The sequence below is a fragment of the Canis lupus genome, chromosome 6, assembly GCF_048164855.1.
Source record: "Canis lupus baileyi chromosome 6, mCanLup2.hap1, whole genome shotgun sequence".
Classification (NCBI taxonomy): domain Eukaryota; kingdom Metazoa; phylum Chordata; class Mammalia; order Carnivora; family Canidae; genus Canis; species Canis lupus.
This window is the reverse complement of record NC_132843.1, coordinates 14,418,553-14,437,651: the sequence shown is the minus strand read 5'-3', so window position 1 is coordinate 14,437,651 and position 19,099 is coordinate 14,418,553. Positions and strand designations below refer to the sequence as shown.

The 19,099-nt window shown below is 34.8% G+C and overlaps 1 protein-coding gene across 3 annotated transcripts in view; it reads left to right on the top strand.

Moving 5' to 3' along the window:
• The window catches only part of ROCK1 (Rho associated coiled-coil containing protein kinase 1), a 138,220-nt gene that overhangs the window by 94,583 nt on the left and 24,538 nt on the right, over positions 1 to 19,099 (top strand). For all 3 annotated transcript variants that reach the window (XM_072828981.1, XM_072828982.1, XM_072828980.1), the window contains exons 17-22: positions 2,437 to 2,543; positions 3,741 to 3,891; positions 8,348 to 8,508; positions 10,560 to 10,744; positions 12,294 to 12,363; positions 14,554 to 14,648. In XM_072828981.1, the coding sequence (XP_072685082.1) occupies positions 2,437 to 2,543; positions 3,741 to 3,891; positions 8,348 to 8,508; positions 10,560 to 10,744; positions 12,294 to 12,363; positions 14,554 to 14,648 (769 nt within the window). The remainder of the gene's footprint in view (positions 1 to 2,436; positions 2,544 to 3,740; positions 3,892 to 8,347; positions 8,509 to 10,559; positions 10,745 to 12,293; positions 12,364 to 14,553; positions 14,649 to 19,099) is intronic.

Genomic DNA, 19,099 nt, shown 5'->3' with positions numbered 1-19,099 from the left:
GGTGAGGGGATTAAAAGCACACTTAACCAATGAGCACATTAGTAATGTATAGTGTTGTAGAATCATTGTATTGTATACCTGCCACTATTGTAACACTATAATTATACTTCAGTTTAAAAAATCCAAATTTAAAAAAAATGAATTTTTCTTCCTTTTTAAGGATGAATAATATTCCATTGTGTGTGTATACCAACTTTTGTTTATCACTGGAAGATAGTTTTTAAAAGTTTATTTTTATATATATATATATTTTTTTTAATTTATGATAGTCACAGAGAGAGAGAGAGAGAGAGAGAGGCAGAGATACAGGCAGAGGGAGAAGCAGGCTCCATGCACCGGGAGCCTGATGTGGGATTCGATCCCGGGTCTCCAGGATCGCGCCCTGGGCCAAAGGCAGGCGCCAAACCGCTGCGCCACCCAGGGATCCCCTAAAAGTTTATTTTTAATTGTGCCTAAAATATTTACCATATTAATCATTTTTAAGTATAAAGTAATATATTTTTAATCATACAGTTCAAATAAAATGATCTTGGGCACCTGCATGACTCAGTCAGTTAAGCCTCTGCCTCTTGATTTTCACTCACGTTACAGTTTCAGGTCATCAGATCAAGTCCTGTGTTGGGCTCTGCACTGGACCTGGAGCCTGCTTGAGATTCTCTCTTTATTTCTGCTCCTTCCCCTCGCGTATGCACACTCTCTCTCTCAGAGAAAAGAAAGAAAGAAAATGACCTTGGTGAAACTGGAAGTGGTTTTTTTCTCTTCCAGAATAATGCCTGTTTTCTATCATGTTGTAATTTCTTCACTCTGACAGGCACCCTTATGAGGTCAGTAATGTGGTATTTCCAATTTTACAGCTGGATTACTGAAAACTTAATTTTAAAACATGCCTAATTCACAAAATACTTGCTCAAAGTAGTACTAATCCAGAGAAAAGATTATCACTATTAAAACCTGGGAATTCTTTGTACATTGTTGGCAGAAATAGAAACTCAATTACAGAAATAGAATCCCATTACAAATAAAGAATTAGGTACGTGGGAAGGTTTGAACTACAGATATCAGCAGTCTTTATGAATCTAAAAGGAAAAAGATTGAATGTAACTAATAGTGAAGGAACAGTTTTGGTAATGGTAATACAAATAATTTGTTTTCAAAAAGATGCCTTCCTTTGCCAGCTTCTCACGTATTTTTCTGTTTTCTATTCCTATTAGCAACAGCATCCATACTACCTAATCAAAACAGATATACAGGGAAGTTGCCAGATCTCTCAGGGGAAAGTTGGGGGAGGGGTAGTCCTTTTAACCTTAGTCACAGGATGGGAACATAGTTTAGGGCCTCATGGGGCTTGATGATTAGCTATAATACTGTGGAGAGAGGTTAGGGTCAGTTTTTGTGACTATGGAAACAGAAATTAGGATCTCCCGTTGGTTTTTAGCTGAGGAGTGTTGTGCAATCTTATTTCTCAGGGAGTAGGCTTAAAATAGATCTGAATATAATCAAGAAAGTAACCTCCTATATACTTTAAAAGCTGCATATTTGACTTCCTTACATTGCTTCTCTAGGCATTTTTTTTTTTTTAAGATTTATTTATTTGTTTGAGAGAGAAACCGTGTAGGGGGAGTGACAGTGAGAGAGTCCCAAGCAGACTCTGTGCGGGTCACAGAGCCCAAGGCAGTCTGGGTCCTAAGACCCTGAGACCATGACCCCCGTGGAAACCAAGATTGGATGTTCAACTGACTGCACCACCCAGGAAGGCACCCCTTTAGGCTGTTTTATGTAAAGCTTATTACCTATGTGAAAGTCATTTCATCTGCCTTCTGTATCTATAAACCAAGAAGATTAGAATAGGTGACTCTTACTTATTATTCCAATTTTAAAATTAAGTCTGTTATCTTCTGGATATGACTGCGCTTTGAAGTGCTTTTACTTTTAAGGAAGAAAACATCATCCATATGTTCATCAATAGTGGTTTTAACTGAATCTGATTTTTAGATATTGGTGAAATTAGGAAAATTTATAGCATGCTTTATTGATGTTTATCCTTTTTCAGTGCTCCCTTTAAGGTTTAGTTTTTAATTGTGCATCAAAACTCATGCATTTAAAAATGCACGCAGCTTATATGAGGTTCAACATGCATACAAAGATGCATCATAGTAAAAAAAGAACTTAGTTTCTACATTAATCTTTTATGGTTCATAAGGAGTTTCAGGGGAGCAGTGGGAGAGACAAGCCAACTCAGCCCGTAGAGCCTATCTTGGGGTTCAGTCTCATGACCCTGAGATCATGATCTGAACCAATACCAAGAGTCTGATACTTAACCAACTGAGCTATCCAAGTGCCCCTAAAACTTCTTTACCTTAATGATCATGCTGAAAAAAGGAAAACAGACTTTTCTTTGGATAACTTTGTGACTTGAACATTCTTCTCACTTGATAGCTCGAATTACATCCTTACAAGAGGAGGTGAAGCATCTCAAACATAATCTTGAAAGAGTGGAGGGAGAAAGGAAAGAAGCTCAGGACTTGCTTAATCACTCGGAAAAGGTAAATGATTTAACATAGTACCAATTATGAGATGTTGTGTACTGGCTATCAAATATTATAATGTGTTTTTATAAAATAGCATTCATTCCTAATGTTTATATACTTGTATTTCTAAAAGTTTTTATGGTTGGTGATTGTTTTGTGGGGGTATATGTGTGTCTTATTTAATACTTATTTTGTCTTTTGTTTGTTTTTAACTTTGAAGGGTACTAGATGTTTGATATTATCTGATCATCACAAATTACTTTAGTTCAGAAATATCTTCTCATGTAGAATTTTTCCCCCACATTTTTATACTTGGGTAAGATGAAGGTGCTGAACCTTATTACTAACCTTATGAGAAAGGAAAACAAAGGACAGATATATGGCAGACCATGTATGCTTTTTCCATTTTATTGTAAAAGCAAAATAGAAAAGAGTATGTGTGTTTGGCTTTTGCATATAGTTTTCTCACCCATCAGAGTTGTCATTGTTATCCTCTGTCCTTACTTTTCTAAGAAAAGGAGTAAGTAGATCTAGAAAAGGAGTAAGTAGTATGCAGATCTAGCTCTCACATTTTCGTTTTCTCCCTGAAATATAGGTTTTCTAGATCCTCAGATAAATGAGAAAATGTACCACTTATCTTGTCCTTTGGACATGTTTTGTGATAATCAGAGTAGTATATCTAAGCCTGATGTAAATGTGGATGTAGGATGAAAGATGCAAGAGTAGAAGATACACCCAAGCAGAAATGGAATACATTTTGGCTTGTCCTTTGCTCAAGGCAGTGTAAATCTAGGTGTAGATTTAATTTAATTGTAATTTAATGTAGATTAATATAGATTTAAATCTAAACTTAAATTTTTTTAAAGTGGCAGCAAAAATTTTTTAATGAACTAAAGAATTGTCCCGTTCATTTCTGATCCTAGCAGTGAACCGTCTGAATATAGCTGCCACCACAACCTGGGGGAGGGAGGAGTGATATTTTGCTTTTAATTATATGTGCTTATCATGATTTTTAAAGTAAGACATTATAAATAATATGAAATATACAAGAAAGTATGAAAAAATTATGTTGTACATATAAATATTTAAGTATAGTGTCACATTTCAGGTCTATGTGATTCATATATTATGTCTTATAGAATATTAAGTAATGTAATATTTAATAATGTGTCTTTTGCATAGTGTATTATGGAATTCATTTTCATTTTACAGGAAAAGAATAATTTAGAGATAGATTTAAACTATAAGCTTAAATCATTACAACAACGGCTAGAACAAGAGGTGAATGAACATAAAGTAACCAAAGCTCGTTTAACTGACAAACATCAATCTATTGAAGAAGCAAAGTCTGTTGCAATGTGTGGTAAGTGTCAGTTTTAATATTTTCTACATAATTAGTTTTTAAATAATGCCCACCAAAAAATTGATTTTGTTTAAAATTTCTTTTTATAATGGTATAAATGCTTTAAAATTATAAATTATGATCTAGTAAAAAGATACTTCTCTGTTTTGCTCTTTTGATACCTTCTTTTTTTTAAGATTTATTTATTTATTTTAGAGGGAGGCAGAGGGAGAGAGTCTCAAGCAGACTCCCTGCTGAGTATGGAGCTCCATCTCAAAACCCTGAGATTATGACCTGAACTGAAAGCATGTACCCCATGTACCATGTACCCTAATACCTTCCATTTTTTTCAGTTTCACCTTCTATTTTCCTAACTCTGTTTCCCTCCATTCCCTATAAATCTCAGTGGAATCTTTTTGCTTCCAATTTCTTTAGCCCTTTTTTTTTTTTTAATATTTATTTTTTTTATTTTTATTTTTATTTATTTATGATAGTCACAGAGAGAGAGAGAGAGAGAGAGAGGCAGAGACACAGGCAGAGGGAGAAGCAGGCTCCATGCAGCTGGAGCCCAATGTGGGATTCGATCCCGGGTCTCCAGGATCGCGCCTTGGGCCAAAGGCAGGCACCAAACCGCTGCGCCACCCAGGGATCCCCCTTCACCACCCAGGGATCCCTCTTTAGCCCTTTATTTTCTTCCTGATCTATTCTGGAACTCATTGTCCGTTGGTTCATCTGCTTTTTTGCTTTCTAGCCTCAATTTTCTAATTCCTTTGTATTTCCACTGTGCTGTATACGCCTCTAAACACAACCTTAGATCAGACCAACCAACTACTTTGTTCATTCAAGTAGTTCTTTAGATGGGGGTTAGCCCATGGCATTAACTCCATCCTCAGTTGAGCTGTCAATTTTTAATATATCACTCACTATCCTTCTCTCAGACTTTTATTTCTGTTCTCAAACTTCCTGTGCCATTTCTTTATTATTCCACTCTTAGGTGAGTTTTTCTCCTATTTCAAAAAGAAATAATGAAAGCATTCTTCTTCTCTTACTTAATATATCCTACTTCTGTACTCCTCTTCCTTGTCTTTCCTCTCCTCTTAGAAGATACTGATCCTCCTTTTGTTCTGGTTAATATGTGTTAGCTGTACTCCGATCTACTCTCTTCTTAACTCTTTCTCTCCTTTATCCTCTGAATCCTTTCTTTTTGTGAACATGTGCAAGTCTCTTCCATTTAAAAAAATAAGTAAATAAAAATAAGGTGGGCACCTGGGTGGCTCAGTCGGTTAAGTGTCTGCCTTGGTCATGATCCCAGGGTCCTGGGATGGAGCCTAATGTCTCCTCAGCGGGTAGTCTGCTTCTTCTCTCCTTCTGCCTCTCTCTCCTCTCTCAAATAAATAAATAAAAATCTTTAAAATAAAAGAAAAAGAGATTAACCCTTGCAGTAAATACATGATCCTTACTAATTGCCACTGTTGTTTCATTCCATCCCTATAGAGCCAAACTCTTAGAAAAAGAAATTTTCCTATTTTCACCCTGCACTTCTTTGTAACCTTTTACGATCTGGAAGTATCACCAGTTAAGTGTCCAACTCTTGATTTAGGCTCAGATCATGATCTCAAGGTCCTGAGATTAAGCCCTGCCTTGGGCTCTACACTCAGCAGGGAGTCTGCTAGAGGATTTGTCTTTCTTCCCCCGCTTGCACATTCTCTTTCTCTCTCTCTCAAATAAATAAATAAATAGAAAGCAAGCAAGCTTTCAATAAATGAGAAATATTATGGTTAAAGGTGATGATATTCAACATCCAGGAACCAAAGCTAGAAGTCTGGGAATCACTCAGCATTTCTGCTTCCAAGTGATATATACAATATATTCCTCCTTTCCTTTTCTCTTAGTTCATGGTGACATTATCACTTTGTTTGATCTGTTGCAATAGACTTTTAATTATTACTGTGCCGGGAATTGTTCTACTCATCAATCTTTTGTTCTCACTTATGCCAAAGTGATCTTTTTGAAATTTAAATCTTGCTTTGCTAGTTGTTCCTAAAATCCTTTTGTCTTTTCATTGTTTGCAAGATACAGGTCAAACTCCTCATGACATAAAGAATCTTTGAGTTGGCACTTACCTGTCATTATAGTCTTACTGCTTTGGACTTTCTTATGTTATCTCATGCTTTAGCCATATTACACTACTTTTATTTCTTTCACATATGTTAATTGTTGACTATCTACTATAGGCCAAGCACACCTGGGAATATATAGCACAAAATAAGACTTACAAGAACTCTACCTCTTAGAGATTATATTCTTATGGTGTAGATAAACAAAAAAAGCAAATAAATGAAAATAGTATGAAGAAAATACAATGTGCTAGTTTCTAGGAATTGGTGTGTTATATAGGGTTCTAAGGAAAGGTCTCTCTGAACTAATAATATTTGAGCCAAAATGAACCATCCATTTAAAGAACAGGAAGAAGTATGGTCCAGGCAGAAAAGATGGTAAGTTCAATACCCTTATTCTAAGAATAGTGGATAGCCATTGTAGTATTTTGAGCTGTGCTGGAATGTGTAATTTATGTTTTTAAAAGACCATTCCTACTGCTGTATGGAGAATGCTTTTGAAAGAGGGAACAGTTTAAAAAGGGAGATCAACTAGAAGGCTCTAGTCTGTAGGCATTTGTGGTAGTAGAGCTAGAAAAAAATGGAAATATAGAAGACAAGAGTTAGTGATGAATTGGATGAAAAGAAGGAATCAAGAAAGACTTAGGCTTTTTAATTTTAACAGTTGAACATATGTTAATATGTTTTGACACTGAGATAGGAGCGATTTGGGAGGGGAGGGAAATCAAGTTGTCTTAGATATGTTAGCTTTGAAAAGTGTATTAGATATCTAGGTGGAGGGGCAGTCTGGGTGACTCAGTGGTTTACTGCCGCCTTCAGCCCAGGGCCTAATCCTGAACTCCCTGCATGGCGCCTGCTTTTCCCTCTGCCTGTGTCTCTGCCTCTCTCTGTGTGTGTGTCTCTCATGAATAAATAAGTAAAATCTTAAAAAAAAAAAAAAAAAAGATATCTAGGTGGAGATGCCAAATAGTCAATTGTTATATAAGTCTGGAGCTCAGAGGATAGGTATCAATTCAGGAGTCCTACACGTAGAGCTATATGCAGAACCTGATGAGATCAGCTAAGAGAAGAAAAAAGGCAGAATAGAAAAGGAATCGTAAGGAGCCCTTATGTAGTCTGACATTTGAAGGTCAGGTAGAAGAGGAAAAACCAACAAAGGAAACCAAGAAAGAGCAGCCAGAGGAGTCATAGGAATGCCAAGAGAGTATGGTATTAGAACTCAAAGAATATTGAAAAAAAATGAGGAAATTATTTAATATATTGAACTTTGTTAAGATCAATAAAGATAAAGACATGAACACTGTCCTCTGAATTTTACAGGATAGACGTCATTGGTTACCACACAAAGCAGTTTGAGTGGAATGGTGGAGATAGAAGCCAAATTGAAAAGTCATAAAATGAATAGTAGAAGAGGCACTAGAGACAGTAAATATAGGCAGCTCTTTTAAAAATTTGTGAACAGAGATTGATGGTAGCTGAGAAGGGATGTGAGATCAGTAGAGGATATTTTAGGAGAGGAGATAATAAAATAGATTGTGATGATGATGGGAATGATTCATTTGAGAGCAGGAAACTGTTGAGGCAGGAAAGAGATGAAATAATTGAAGGAACAAAGTCCAGAACAGAAGTGGATAGATTTGTGTTTTGATTATAGAGACGGGAGTTAAGACATGATGATTATTGGTGTGGCTAAGTTCATAGGTTTGGGGGGAAGGATGAGGAAATTTTATTCTAATGGTTTCTATTTTGTCACTTAGAGAATAATCTCTGAGAATGGAAAAACCAACTTACTAAGTTTGGATCATTTGGTGCAAGCAACTTAACTAGTTGCAGGACCTTGAGAAAATTAACCTCTTAGAACCTTAATTACCATATCTCAAAAAAGGAGCCTCACTGTAGACTAGTATCTTCTGGTAATGATTAAAGTAGGTATTATATCACCATGGAATTTTGTTTATCTAGTTTCATGTATTAGAATTCCCATCAGCCTTAAGTCCACTGTTCTGGAACAATGTAAGTTATAGGTTAATAACCAAAGCCTTATCTTTCTGCTTTTATCTGAAATACTCCCATTTTTCTTATTAGTTACTTCACTTTTTTCCATCTATATTTTTACTTTCTAGTCTGAAAATGGCACTGAATAATCTCTCATATAATTGGGCATGGATTGGATTTAGAAGGTTTTATAACTCCCTTTATAGATCTTACTCTACAAATAATTCAGATTACATTAGGACTTCTATAGTGAATAGCTCTATTAGAATCCCAGGATAAAAACCGTGGGGATTTTTGGCACCAATTTGTCTTACACAGTCCATAAAATTGAAAGTATGTATGTTTGTAACTTTTTTGTTTCACAGAAATGGAAAAAAAGCTGAAGGAAGAGAGAGAAGCTCGAGAGAAGGCTGAAAATAGAGTTGTTCAGATTGAGAAACAGTGTTCAATGCTGGATGTTGATCTGAAACAATCTCAGCAGAAGCTCGAACATTTGACTGAGAATAAAGAAAGGATGGAGGATGAAGTAAGAAAAATATACTGGTTTTGTTCATCTTATAAAAGAGAAACATAAGTTAGGACCAAAGTCATATCTGTAATTTAAACAACATGGAGGAGATTTGAATAAAATAGCCTGTTTGTGTTTACCTCTGTAAGGTCATCACTATATCCTTACCTTCTAGAATTTTCATGTATAAATTTTTATTGAATATTCATACCACATGGTCTATACCATTTTGCACTATGACAGTACGACTCTGTAAAAGTGTCATAGCTTGTCCCCTGAAGAATCTGACCATCTGCCTTTTTTTTTTTTTTTTTAGATTTATTCATGAGAGACAGAGAAAGAGGCAGAGATATAGGCAGAGGCAGAGGGAGAAGGAGGCTCCCTGTGGGAAGCCCGATGTGGGACCTGGGATCACAACCTGAGCCAAGGCACTCACCCAGGTGCCCCTGACCATCTGCTTTTTAAGAAAAACAAACCTTTATTGTAAATTTATCTTATAATCCCAAAGAGGAGCAGTTGCTCCCAGATTTTGTTAAACCACAGTCTTGACTGATTTAGATTGATAGAAAACACAGGGTGCACATTTAGAAAGCAATAAATAAAAAGAAAATGACATTATATCCTTGTGGTTATTATATATATTTTAGAAATCACTTATAAGATTGAAAGTAATCAATTTACTGTATAAGTTAGAGAAGGGAGAAAGAAAAGACCAGAATAATCAGGAAGACTTCTTAAAGGAGGGAGGAGATATTACCATTATCTAAAGATTGAGTAAGACCTCAAAAGTTAATAGTTTGAGAGTCAGAAGCCAGCATTGGTAAAGGGAACATTATCAGTGATGATGATAATAAAAAAGTGATTAAGGAGTGAAGATAGGTAAGTGAAGGACAAAAAAGGACTTGATATAACCAGAGAAGAAAAAACATATTTAGTAGTCATGGGAAACTTGGGGACCAAAGTATTGAAAATTAAAATGGGAGGCTATAGGTGAAATTACTCTTTTAGAAAATAAAATTATTCTGGTAGTGTCCTATAGAATGAGCTAGAAAGGAGAGATTAAAGGAGAGCCCACATGCAAGAAGAAGGTATGTTGAAAATTTAAAAGATAATATTCAGTCATTTCAAATGACTTGGCTTGGGTCATGATCTTGGGGTCCTGGGATCAAGCCCACATTGGATTCCCTGCTCAGGGAGGAGTCAGCTTCTCCCTCTCCCTCTGCCCCCCCACCCCTCCATCCCCCCCCCCGTGCTCGCTCTCTTGCGTGCTCTCTCTCTCTCTCTCTCAAATAAATAATCTTTTTTTTTTAAAAAAAAAGGTATGTTCTTGACTTCTATGGAACTTTCAGCCCAGAGAGAAAGACAGATATTACAAGCTTAATTACAAGCATGACTTGTATTTAAAGAGGAAATACTGTACACTGTGGGAGTGTTATGACTAATCACATGGCCAGGGATGGGGGTGGAGCAGTAAGGAAGGCCTCACTAAACTTTAGAGGATTGTAGACCAGAACACAAATAATTATGAATGAAAAGGTAAATTTAAATACTGCTTAGGAATGTCCCTCTAAAAGTAGCTTTTTTTATAGCCACCTTCATGTTGGTGCAGAAACCAGATTGTTTTCCCCAAGATCTCATATCTGAAATTTGGGGGTTAATTTGATTTATTTATTTATTTATTTATTTTGGTTAATTTGATTTAATAGTAAATGCTAGTAATAAATAATGTTGCAACAATGGAGACTCTTTAGAATACTAATATTCTCTGTATAACGCAGTGTAATGCACTTGAGATTTGGTTAGTATTCTTTCAAATAATATTTAATAAATTATTAGCGAGATTTAAAGGGGTGGCTCAGTCTGCTAAGTGCTAACTCTTGATTTCAGATCAAGATCTCAGGGTGTTAAGGTCAAGCCCCCAAGTTGGGCTCCATGCTGGATGTGGAGCATGCTTAAGATTCTCCCTCTGCCGCCCCCACTCCCAACACTCTCTCTCTCAAATGAATAAGTAAATCTCTTAATAAATAAATAGTGATATTTAAGATCCCAATTATTTTTCTCATTTATAGGTTAAGAATCTATCCCTGCAGCTGGAGCAGGAATCAAATAAGCGACTGTTGTTACAGAATGAATTGAAGACTCAAGCATTTGAAGCAGACAATTTAAAAGGTCTAGAAAAGCAGATGAAACAGGAAATAAATACTTTATTGGAAGCAAAGAGATTATTAGAATTTGAATTAGCTCAGCTTACAAAGTAAGTCTCAAAAATAACATTTTTGTTTCTTTTTTGTGTTCAGCATTGCTTATATTTGATATTTTATGTGTGTAGAAATAATGTATTTGGAGTTTGTGAAACAAAGACTTTAGAAAAATGCATTTAGATTTGAAAGAATTTACTTGCAAAGGTTTGCAAGGGATCCTTAATAAATAATAGAGATTTTTTTTTAAAGGAAAAGAGAGATTATCAAGGCTACTGACTTTACTGTAAAACTGAAAGCTAGAGTTTTCTGATGTGATTTTCATACCCACAAGTCGTGTTTCTTCACACTAGAATTACAAAAATCAGGGATAGGATCAGTACCTTATGGGAAATGTTCAGTGTTTCTTTATTTTAGAAATTAGAATTAGGCATAATGACCTTGTGTTTGTTTTGTTTTGTTCCTTTGGTTCACATCTCAGAATGTAAAGTACCTTTTTTCTTCTTCTCTGCTCTGAGAGGTGATATGTTCACTTACTTGAAATGGAGACAAATGAGGTGTCATTATTGCTTTCAGAATTTGTATAAAGATATGCTTCAGAAATTTAATGTCAAAGATGAGTATATCTTCTGCCAACTCATGTGTTTTTATTTCTTCTGGATTTATATTCTATCTTCATTTGCCAGCTTCATTTACAACTTAGTAATTCTTGAAAAAAAGTGTCAGTTTTTGTTCTGTTGGATTTATATTAGCAAAATTCTTTTCCCTCTCTTAGAGCCATCATTTTCACATAATATGGTTTATAGTTTTCTTCTCCTAAAATAACTTTCACTCGGCATTCAGTGAACATTTATTATGTCCTTTTATCAACCATATGCCTTGGTAGATGCTGAAAATACAAAGCTATTACTGTCTAACATGAAAATCTAGCAGATGCAGAAGGAACTGTTTATCCTTGAAAATCTGTGTTTGTGGATTGCATTGTGTTTCTGTTTTATCTGTTTCTATGTGAATTGTGTTTGTGTGTGTATTATATATATGTAGGTGTGTCTGTGTTCCTCCTCCTCTATCCATTATTGTTCTTGCCTTTTGTTTCTTACCTGATTTTTCATTTCCAACCCCACCCCCATGCTTTATTGGCCATGATGTATAGTATTTTATGTATATATAATGTATAGCATGTATGTTATTATTAATATTTATTAAATATTTTCATATCCCCTTTTAATTGCTTACTTTACTACATAAGACATTTAAAATGTATCCCTAAGAATGTTTTCTCTATTAAAATTCACCAAAAAAAAAAAAAAAACATTTTTATTTTTGCAACTTGGATTAATCCACAGTTAATATTCTCCTGAAAGTCACCTTCAGTAGAAGACAGTTCCCTCTACTTTGCACAGTATCATTTTATAAGGAGCAAAATGGAACCAGACAGCCTGTCCTGATCAGATATAATAAAAGTCATACTGTATAATGAAGTATGGTTTTTAAAAATAATTCATTTTAGTAAACCTTTTTATTTTTAGCAAGTTTAATAAATAAAGAATAATATAAAGCCTAGTGTAACTAGCATTCATTTACTATTTTCTCTTTGACCTGAAGACAGTATAGAGGAAATGAAGGACAGATGCGGGAGCTACAAGATCAGCTTGAAGCTGAGCAGTATTTCTCGGTAAGAATCATTTTTAACACCTGGCTTAAAACAAGGTATTAAGATTTTAACATGAACTGTGACTTTTTTTCAAATGATCATGAACTGATTTTCTCCCCCTTTTCATATCCCCATCTCTCCATTTCATTTCTAAATCTGAGTTCATGGTCTGTGTAAGTTGTAAAGAAATGACCATTTTTGTGGAACATTTCTAGAATTGCCATCAAACTAAAACTGTATGTAAGATTTTGTTAAGGGTTTTGTTTGCCTGATAGCAAGCTTGGATGGTTGGAGTTATCAATATTTTCATGTGTGGTTCATGTATGCACATTACATTTGTAGGTATAACTGCATACAGTTATAGGTATAATTAATGCTCAAAAGCTTTGGTCTAGTTTTACCTCTTTGTATGCACTTTATGCATCTATTTTGCTCTTTTCTCCATAGAAGTCATTCTAATTCTTACTGGCTACAGGCCAGGTTATTTCACTACTACTATTAACATTTATAGCCAGTGTTTTGAGATTTTTATTGAAGCCTCTGCATTTTTTGTTTCTTTTGGTTACCAAGTTTATACTCCACCATTTCAACTTAACATTTCTAGCTTCTCCATTACTATTAACACTGGCAGCCACTTTTCCTACAGGTCTTAGTGCATTAAATGAGTGAGTTTGAGTTGTGCTGGTGAACATGTCCTAGAAACCAAGTAAACAATATTAGAAATAATGATTTCCTTAATAAAGAATCTGAACACTAGTAGAGCTCTATAGAACTTTCACATGTTCAGAGCTTCGTGCTGTACTCTGCTCATCTCCTAATAAACATGGTGGGTGACTTTCTTTCTATCTTTTGCCTATTTCCTTCTTGGTTTGATAGACTATCACTGAAATATGTTTTTAACTTTAAAAAAAATCAGTATTGTTGAAAAACCTTTCTCTGGGTAGAGATTAACCTTAATTGTTCAAAGTGTGTAGTACTGACTTCTGCAAAGTGGGCTATAATATAGCCTATAATCCACACTTTCTTGTCTATACTTTCACAGAGTAATCATCTAGTACTTCCTTTATTTATATTCCTATTGAAATATATGTGTTTGTCCCCTAGAGAAGTGCTACTTCTTAGAGGGATAAGTAAGTTTACAGTGTAAAAGTAATTCTCCATAGCTATTTGCTAGACTTCACTAATTTTTCCCCTTATCTTTTATACCAAAAAGTATAGTTTATTTTTTTTCAAAAAAGGATAGTTTAAAAAAATGTGAAATGAAATTTACTCTGTAAAAAAAAAAAAAAAATTTACTCTGTAACCACAGCACCCTAACACAATATGGGTTTAATCCTTACTTGTATCTGTTAAACATCTGTTGATGGAGTTGCCAAAAGCCAAATGAATTTTGTAAGAACCATTTTTCTATAGTAAGTATATATTATTTCTGTGTTAACAGAATGTTTGATAAATCTTGTTTGTTATTTCATTCATGTCATTCAGCCACCCACTTAATCCCCCTCACTCAAAAAGGGAAGTGATTTTTTCTAACATTACTCACTTCAAGAATTGATCTTTTAAATGAATAGTTCTTGCTCAGTTTCTTTATACTGTTTTCCCAAATCAATATAATATTTAATGTACTTGAGATATAATTTCTATATAATTACTTATAACCATTTTAAGTGTATGTGTTGATAAGTTTAGGCAAATGTGTATACTGTGTGACCACTACAACAATCAACATATAAAACCTTTCCTTCACCATAAATTCCCAGTGGCCCTTTGCAGTCCATCTTCCCCACTTACCTCTATTTGTAGGTAACCACTGATTTTGTTTTCTGTCACTATTAATTATTTTCACCTGTTCCAGAATTGCATGTATGTGGAATCATACAGTATACGCTCTTTAGCATCTGTTTTTTTTTTTTCCACTCAGCAAAATATTTTTTAGGTGTATCATGTTGTTTGTATAAGTAGTTCATTCCTTTTTATTGCTCAGTATGAATATTCCACAGTTTTTAAAATTCATCTGTTGATGAACCTCTGGTTGTCTACAGTTTGTAATAAAGTGCTAATGAAAATTCATGTATAAGATTTTGTGTGGATATATGCTTTCATTTGTCATGGGTAAACACTTGGGAGTAGAATTGTTGGACTATATGTTAATTGTTTATAAGAAACTACCAAATTTTTTAAACACATTTCTTGTAATCACTTGTTTTGCAGACACTTTATAAAACCCAGGTAAAGGAACTTAAGGAAGAAATTGAAGAAAAAAACAGAGAAAATTTAAAGAAAATACAAGAGCTACAAAATGAAAAGTATGTCCATTTTTCTTTAGCATAAGAATCACTATTACATCAAAGCATTCTTTAAGTTTAAGATAGAGAGTAGATGTGCCATTATTCTGATGAGAATGGTATAACAAATCTTATTAGGCTAATTTAGAACAAATCAAATTAAATTTAGAGTAAAATTTCTCTTTATGGTGAAAAAATAATACATTAACACTATGGTTATTGTACAGAGATTCACTAAACTGACAGTAAGTTGTTTTCAAGGGTCTTTCAATCTTTAAACATCTACTTGTATATAAATAGTTCATGCTGTATTTACAAGTCATTATTTTTTGCTAGGTAAAGGTATTTAAGATCTCCCTCTTAGTTTAAGGCAGGTTAAATTCCATTGCATGTGTAAATCCCAGGGCCTTAGAAGGAGAAAATCTAAAGCTATTTTAAGTATAACAACTTCTCATAGCTAAGTGGAACACACACTAGAACTAGTTTTCTGACATTTTTATATTTTCTTTCCATATACAAATTTTTAAAATTTAACCATTTTATTGCTGAAACAAAGAAACACATTAAATATTAAAATGTGCAGTTTTATGAATTAGATGACAAATATTATTATAATTACTACCCATGAAAGAGACAAAACCTTGCTATTTACTTTAGAAGTCCACTGTATTCCCCCTCCTGATTATGCCTTCTTCCCTCTCTACCACTAAAATAATCACTATCCTGACATTATTTGTCAGAGGAATGAGATCATTCCTATATAGTTTTCTTCAGTTGTACTAATTTAATTTATTCCATTTCCACAGTTACTTGAACATTTTTGTCTTTCTGTGTTTCCGATAAATCAGTGGTTAAATCTAGAACTGTGCTGTCCAGTATGGTAACCCAGAACTTAAGACTATGGTAACCCCTAGTCTTATGTAGCCATTTAAATTTAAATTTAAACTTTAACTTATTTAAATGAAGTATAAAATTTAGTTTTTCAGGTGTACTAGCCACATTTCAGGTGCTCAACAGTCACATGTAGCTAATGTCTACTATATTCAATAGCACAGGTATAGAGAACATTTCTATCCTCATAGAAAGCTTTATTGGACATCCCTATTTGGGAATCTTAGTCATATTCAAATCTGATTTATAGAGAGGTGAAGACTACTTCATATATAACCTTATAAAATAATGTGGTTGCCTCTTTGTGTTGTTAGCAAACATGGACACTCAATGTTTAGATCTTTAATTTATTTAGTGGAGTCTAAGGAGCATAGGTACATTTCCTGGCTAGTCTCTGTGACAGTGATAGAATCCTATTATAGTCTATTGCCTATCGTTTATATGGTGTCTGCAATGTAATATGCAAATGTTGTGTGCATTTACTGTGAAGAGGACACCCAATCTACTACATGGTATATTATTTCATAGGGTTGTTAAATTTGCCTTTGTTTGATCTATTTGAAAGAAACATATTGATCACCACTAGTGTGTGTGTTTTATTATTAATAAGTTATGGTTCTTACCCTCAAGTACTGTAGAATCTAGTCATGAGACAGCTATAATTAAGGTAGGTATCTATGACAAAGTGCTAGGGATTGACAAGGTGATGTCTCAGAAAGCTTCACTCTTTAGAGTGAAGAATGGATTGGAGGCAAAACAGGTGGATACAGGAAGTGGAATTATGTAGCCTTTGGAAAATCTAGATGTAAAATTGTAGTGGAAGTTGACAGTAAAAGGAGAGGCAAGTACATGGGGGAAATAAAAGGAAGTTAGAAGCAATTGGACTTGTAGATTTGGGAGTGTGGCATAAAAGTTGGGAAAAATTCAGGTAGGTTCTCAAGTTTCTGACATTGGGTTGATGGTAGCGTACTGGTCCCTGAGTTATGGAATGCCAAGTCTGTGAAATGAGGGGAGACAAGGTATTTCCATTTCAGATCTATTGAGTTTGAGGTGCCTATGGGATGTCCAAAAAAATGATTTTGAAATTGCTTCAGAGCTGAGAGAAAAGATAAGGACTTGAAGCTGACTTGACAGTCACTGTATATTGAAACAGATTGGAAGACATGAGATTTGTTAAGGTGATTGTGTATATCAACGTTTATAAACTCATGAACCTATAGTACCATACGTGTAACTGATTTGAAGCTAGTTGGGTATATTCGTTGTGTAAATTGTGAGTATTATAACAAACTAAGGAGTTTATCTCAGTTCTAACCACTTGCTGCCACATGGTAACACTGATCCAGTATTTCAAGATCTGGTTTTTCAAGAGAAGCCAGAAATCTGAATTTTTACGTAAAATGGCTCAAATTTATTTTAATTCTGTATCTGGAGAGAAATAGAGGAACACTTATGTGGACTCATTTGACCCTCTCAGGTAGTAAGTTATAACTCCTAGTGTAAGATGAGAAGACATAAAGGCTGGCTGGCGATGGACTCCTAGTGCCTATACTTTTAAAGGACAGAGAAAGGGAAAGTAAAAATCACCAAGTAATAGAAGGAGAAAAGCAGAGTAAGATTACACAAGATAGGGGAATAGAATACTTCAAAGAAGACAAAGTGATTTAAAGTACCAAGTACTCAGAAAGGTCAAGTAAAAAATAAATTGTCCATTATATTTAAGGTTGTTAAGTTATCTTCTTGAGAACAGTTCCTAAATAGTAATGAGAATGGATACTAAAGTGGATTGAGACATGAATGGTAAGGGTAGAAGTGGAGACAGAATGTAGACTGTAGCCACATTTACCTCCTTACAGTTCAACAAACTAGTCAGTTACTCTCCTGCCTCAGAGCTTCTAGACTTGCTCTCCCCTCCACCTGGAACATTTTCCTCTGAGTATCCACATGGTGTGCTCCTTCACCCCCTTCAGGTCTAGGTCTAAATGTCATCTCAGAGGGGGCTTTTATGAATATCCTTAAAATTGTACAAACATTTCCCACCCCATTTCCTTGTTGCCCAGCTCAGTACTTCCTTACCTGTTGTATTTTTCTCTGTAGCACTTATCCCGTGCTAATATAATATAGAATTTGCTAACTTATTTTACTTACTATTTTTCTCTTTCTGCTAGAACTTAAACCCAGTGAAGGAAGGAATTTTCAAATGTTCTGTCCTTAACTCTGATTCACTGCTATTTGTATAGCACCTGGAATTGTACTTAGAATATAGTAGATGGTCAGTAAACATTTGTTAAATTAAAAAAATTCAAGAAATGTAGTTGTTGAGGCAAAGAGAGCAGTAGCTGGAGAAGGTGAAACAGAGCTATTTCTTTTTAAAGATAACAAATTGGAGCATATTTAAATGAGACATGGAAAGAAAAGGAAATCAGAATGGGAAAAGTTGCAAACATCTATACATTTATTGAAATGAATGTGAGCACTTTCTATGGGCTGGAGACTTCTGGGCATTTGGGATATAGCAGTGAACAAGAACAAAGCTCTTGATAATCTTATAAGCCAGAAGAAAAAGGAGTTAATAAACTGATATCATTGAGGAGGTAAGGAGAATAAAGGTGACAGATTGGCATTAGGCATCAGTAAAGACAGGTCTTTTATTTATGGAGAGTCGTGAAGGAAGTCTGGATGGTTATAGTTGCAGACATTTTACCCTGAACCGTCTCATTGTTTCTTGCTTTCTCTTGCACAGTTGCATAGCCAGGGATAGAACTGTAATTTGGGATAAATAGGTTTTCTGGCATTTTAATATATAACTTAGATACTTTTATCTGAATTTGATACAAAGCAGTAAGCCCAGGTAAGAATATGTTATAAGAAAAAAAAAAAAAAAAAGAATATGTTATCAGTCTGAAGCCTTATATTATAATAGCTCAGAACCACGCCCCTCCCTCCCAGGATCATAGACTTACCATTGGCAGTACTCCTGTCCTTTCCAAATGTACTAACTTCCCTACACTTTGAGGCAGCTATTTTGTATCTTCTCCTTTCTCCTCAGATCTTCAACAATCTGTCCTCATCCTCACATGCAAATGGCCTTGCTTCCTAGATGTCAGAGAACCTCTACTCTGTCCCAGCTTCACAGCTACTAACCTATTTGCCTCTGTACCTATAAATCCTGCCTGCCTTCTGATTGATATAAATGGACAAAATGTGCTTTTAACTAAAGGCAGCCCCTCAATCCCATCCCTTCTGTTTACTTAAGAATATGATTCCAGGAATCCTTACCTTTTTTAGGAAATTTTTTTCCTTTGTATGGTCATTCTCATTAGTATTTAAACATAACAGGTAAATATTTCTGTAAAAAATAACCATCTTTTAAATGCATATTTGCTTCCAGCTATACAGTCTTATTTTTCTGCTTCCTTTTTTTTTTTTTTTCTTTTTTTTAAATTTATTTATGATAGTCACAGAGAGAGAGAGAGAGGCAGACACACAGGCAGAGGGAGAAGCAGGCTCCATGCACCGGGAGCCCGATGCGGGACGCGATCCCGGGTCCCCAGGATCGCGCCCTGGGCGAAAGGCAGGCG